The 4,965-nt window shown below is 51.2% G+C and overlaps 2 protein-coding genes across 2 annotated transcripts in view; both read left to right on the top strand.

Moving 5' to 3' along the window:
- LOC111139148 (coagulation factor VIII) overlaps positions 1 to 4,965 on the top strand; it is a 128,782-nt gene that overhangs the window by 106,856 nt on the left and 16,961 nt on the right.
- Positions 43 to 1,326, top strand: LOC111139149 (factor VIII intron 22 protein). Its single transcript, XM_022491306.1, has one exon. It carries the CDS (start codon positions 108 to 110, stop codon positions 1,227 to 1,229), a length of 1,122 nt encoding a protein of 373 aa, XP_022347014.1. The 5' UTR covers positions 43 to 107; the 3' UTR covers positions 1,230 to 1,326.

The raw sequence follows: 4,965 nt of genomic DNA, 5'->3' as shown, positions 1-4,965 counted from the left end.
CCCCCCCCCACCCCGGCCTCACCTCCACGGAGCGAGCGGGTCGGAAGGCACGTAGCCTCCAGGCGCCGCCGCGCCCCACCGACTGCGTCAGTGAGCGGGCGACGAACATGGCGGCGTCCGCGGCCGGCCTGAGTGGCGGCGCGGGCCCCGGGCCCGAGGCTGGGGACTTCCTGGCCCGCTACCGCCAGGTGTCCAACAAGCTGAAGAAGCGGTTCCTGCGGAAGCCGAACGTGGCGGAGGCGGGCGAGCAGTTTGGCCAGTTGGGCCGCGAGCTGCGTGCCCAGGAGTGCCTGCCCTACGCGGCCTGGTGCCAGCTGGCCGTGGCGCGCTGCCAGCAGGCGCTCTTCCACGGGCCCGGGGAGGCGCTGGCGCTGACCGAGGCCGCCCGACTCTTCCTGCGGCAGGAGCGCGACGCGCGCCAGCGGCTCGTCTGCCCGGCCGCCTACGGGGAGCCGCTGCAGGCCGCGGCCAGCGCTCTGGGCGCCGCCGTGCGCCTGCACCTCGAGCTGGGCCAGCCGGCCGCCGCCGCCGCCCTCTGCCTCGAGCTGGCCGCCGCCCTGCGCGACCTGGGCCAGCCGGCCGCCGCCGCCGGCCACTTCCAGCGCGCCGCCCAGCTGCAGCTCCCGCAGCTGCCCCTGGCCGCGCTGCAGGCGCTCGGCGACGCCGCCTCTTGCCAGCTGCTGGCGCGCGACTACAACGGCGCCCTGGCCACCTTCACGCGCATGCAGCGCCTGGCGCGGGAGCACGGCAGCCACCCGGTGCAGCCACCCCCGCCGCCGCCGCTGCCCCCGGGGCAGCAGGTGGGTCCCGGCGCCGCCCCGACCGTGCCCGCCGCGCTGCTCCCTCCCAGCGCTGCTTCCCCGCCGGGCGCTTCCTCTCCCGCCACGCTCGGAGCCTTCGCGGACGTGTTGGTCCGCTGCGAGGTGTCCCGCGTGCTGCTGCTGCTGCTCCTGCAACCGCCGCCCGCCAAACTGCTGCCGGAGCATGCCCACACCCTGGAGAAGTACTCCTGGGAGGCTTTCGACAGCCACGGGCAGGAGAGCGGGGGCCAGCTTCCCGAGGAGCTGTTCCTGCTGCTCCAGTCCTTGGTCATGGCTACCCACGAAAAGGACACGGAAGCCGTCAAGTCGCTGCAGGTGGAGATGTGGCCGCTCTTGAGTGCTGAGCAGAATCACCTCCTTCACCTCATCCTGCAAGAAGCCGTCTCTCCCTCGGGACAGGGCATCTGATGAATCACTTCGACCAAGTGACTTTGGGCTTGTGGCAGAACTTCGTGCACCTGCCCTGGCCTTTGGGGCGAGGGGCGGTGGGGGGTGGTGCGAGCGGGCGGCGGGGAAGGGAAGGGGGTCCGAATAAAAGACAGGAATCCTAGCAGTTCTGCCTTGATCTTATTCCTCTTGACTCCTTAGGCATTAAGTTGACCACAAGTTATCTGTAGTCCCAGAACTTACTGCCGAGACGGTGGGAGGGAAACAACATGATAGGATCCATGGAGGACATGGCTCTCTTCCCCCAAACTGCCCACATACAAATAAGAACCCCTGGGGCGCCTGGGTGGCTCAGTGGGTTAAGCCACTGCCTTGGCTCAGGTCATGATCCCGGAGTCCTGGGATCGAGACCCGCATCCAGCTCCCACCTCTGTGGGGAGTCTGCTTCGCCCTCTGACCTTCTCCCCTCTCATGCTCTCTCTCTCTCAAGTAAATAAACAAAATCTTTACCAAAACAAACAAACAAACAACAACAAAAAAAACACAAGAATCCCCTTTATCCCTTACCTCTTCTTCCACCTGACGCCCCGCCCCCTACATCTTTGTTGCAAAGTGAGGACTGGATCTTGCACAGCGCCCGGTACGGAAGCTATAGGGTTTTTTTTTTTTTTTTTTTAAATCGTGATTTGATTTCTTAGCACAGATCAGTGTCTATCCAAGTGACCACCCAAGTTCTTTGTTTTGTCCGCCCCACACCTATTCGTGGGGGTGATTCTACGACCTAAGCCCTTGTGGCTACCGCCCCAGGTCCATAAGAAAGCCCTTCGGGTGCTCCTAACGTGGGTTTTAGCTTTCCTTCCATCTGGAACATGGGAACAGCTTCTCCACATAATCGGGAAGCAGAAAGGAGAAAAACAGATGGCTGTCTTTCAGGTCCATGAAGTAGTCATCCCTTTGACACAGTGTGCCTAGTCCTCAGGCTGTGCCAGGCCAGGAGTCTACAGAGACCCTCTGCCACGTGGACCTCTCAGCTGCAAGGCCACTGGGTCCCGTGCAAGGGGCGGGGTGTGTTCTAACGCAGATGGGCCTGATGTGCCTTGGAATTCACCGTTCCGGTTCTAGGTTCTAGCCCCAGAGGTATGCCTAGTCCATGTGACGACTTTTATTTGTAGTAGGGGTCTCTCTGCAACTCTTCCTTAGCGCAACTGTGTAAAATCAGCACGGTTCTTTCGCATCGTGTGGTCGTGCCTATGCGGGACGGTGTCTTTGTTCCCCAAGAGCAGGATAGCAACTCATTTCAAAGTACTACATTTACAAAGATTCTTGGTCCACATGTTACATGCAAATGTTACAAACTGGGTGTTATTAAATTCAATTTTTTTTCTCTTTACAGTTGTGAGAGTGATCACGAGAACTCTTCAGAATATAATCTCCCTCTCCAGTCATTCAGCTTTGGGAAAATGCATCCTCTAAGCTGAAGCTGTATACAGTACTAATCTTTTGGGGTGCCATTTAAGGACACGGTTTGGCAGATTTCTGTTTTGCCTTCAGTGTGTGTGTTTGGGGGGGAAGGGGGATATGTTGAGGGTTGCCACCGTGCCTTAAGTGCCTCAAAATGGGTGGGACTTTCAGGGTAACCTTTACTACCTCTACTTCAACAGTGTGGAAGCAATAGGTAAGGGAATACAAGAGAGGCCCATCTGAGACAGAAGCAGCTACCATTCCCATGCTCTCACTTGGCTGCCTGGAAGGGTCTTTCGGAGCCCTAGAAGCCTAGTCTAACTTACTGCAAAAGTGGGTAGGGTGTATCCTCCTTCGTGCTTTTGCTTTTTCTGGTACACTCCTCTAAACCTGGACTGTGGGCCTGGCCACTGCCTTATTGTCTTAGGATTGGAATGCTTAGGACTTATGGAATATGACTGGCAATATTATTTGGGTTGGGTTTAAGGAAAAGCTAGGCCTCTGTTCTAACTCCTTGTTTTGAGACATGGAGGGGAGGGATATCAGAAAGCCTTGTATTGGGTATATGAGCAGCATTAGAGTTCTCCAGAGAAAATCAACAGAATCTCTGTGTTTATAAGTGTGTGTATATTTATATGTTTGCATATACATACATATACATGTGTATGTTTATATCTACATATAGACTGATTTTAAGTTTTGGTTCACATGATTGTGGAGATTTGAACAGCCCAAAATCTGCAAGATAGGCCAGCAGCCTGGATACCCAGAAAAGAGGTGCGGTTGGAATACAAAGGCAGTTTGCAGGCTTAATGGCTGAATTTTCTCTTTTTCCAAGGAGGTCAGCCTTTTTTTATTAAGGCTTTTAATTGATTGCATGAGACCCATTGACATATGGGGGGGAGGGGTAATACACTTTACTCAAAGCCCACTGATTAAATATCAATCTCAACTACACAATACCGTACAGAAACACCAAGAGTAATGGGTGACCAAACGCCTGGATACAATGGCCTAACCAAGTTGACACATAAAATTAACCATCACAAGTACATCCTTTATCAACTTGGCCCCACACCCTTCTCCTTTAAACATTCTTAAATTCCTACTAAAGATAATGACAAGGGGTGCTTGGGTGGTTCAGTGGGTTAAGCCTCTGCCTTCAGCTCGGGTCATGATCTCAGGGTCCTATGATTGAGCCCCGCATTGGGCTCTCTGCTCAGCAGGGAGCCTGCTTCCCCCTCTCTCTCTGCCTGCCTCTCTGCCTACTCATGATCTCTCTCTCTGTGTCAAATAAATAAATAAGGTCTTTTTAAAAAAGTTAGTAACAAGGTTCTACTTAGACCTAACATGGTGCAACTATCCCGTGTACATCCAAGAACACCAATAACCCTTTCCCCAATAGAGGATGCACAATCCTTAAGTAAAATTTACTCTTTTCCTTGACATCCTGAAACTTAAATACTATGATGTAAAGTTAAGAATACTTAAATACTGGGTGCCTTGGTGGCTCAATCAGTTAAGCAGCTGCCTTTGGCTCAGGTTATGATCTCAGGGTCCTGGGATCGAGTCCCACATTGGGCTCTTAGCTCAGTGGAGAGCCTGCTTCCCCTCTCCCTCTACCTGCTGCTCTGCCTACTTGTGCTATCTCTCTGTCAAATAAATAAATAAAATCTTTAAGAAAAAAGAATACTTAAATACTATGATATAAATTCAGTGTGCCCTATATTATATAATGAGGATAAAAGAGGGAAGAAAACAGATATTTTATGCATGCACACTCACAAACATACTGATAATAAATGAAGGAAAAAATGCTCATGTCAATTACAATCCCTGTTTCTGTAACTGATCACATAGCCATAGCTGGTATTCATAATCCTGCACAATTACACTTTTATGATGTATCTAAAATAGTCAAATTCATAGAATCAGAGAGTGCAATGGTAGTTGCCAGGGCCTGAGGGAGGGCAAAATGGAAAGTCACTAATCAATGGGCATAAAGTTTCAAATAAGCAAGATTAATAAGTTCTAGAGACCTGACATACAACATTGTACCTATTGTCCACAATAATGTATACTAAAAAATGTATTAAGAGAATAGATCTCATTTTAAGTGTTATTAAAATAGAATAAAATTTTAAAAAGAGATGCTCTTCAAATATAAAAACAGAAAAATCAAAAGTAAAAGGATGTATAAATATATAACACAAAAAATGAAGGCATAGGGAAGCTGCAATGGTTCTTTATTTTTTTATGATTTTATTTATTTATTTGACAGAGATTACAAGTAGGC

The sequence above is a fragment of the Enhydra lutris genome, unplaced genomic scaffold (assembly GCF_002288905.1).
Source record: "Enhydra lutris kenyoni isolate GAN:26980312 unplaced genomic scaffold, ASM228890v2 scaffoldscaffold96, whole genome shotgun sequence".
NCBI lineage: Eukaryota > Metazoa > Chordata > Mammalia > Carnivora > Mustelidae > Enhydra > Enhydra lutris.
The sequence above is the reverse complement of the archived record's forward strand: the minus strand, read 5'-3'. Positions and strand labels throughout refer to the sequence as shown.

Excerpts from the sequence above, each read along its gene's own strand:
- LOC111139149 (XM_022491306.1), top strand. The coding sequence starts at position 108 with ATGGCGGCGTCCGCGGCCGGCCTGAGTGGCGGCGCGGGCCCCGGGCCC.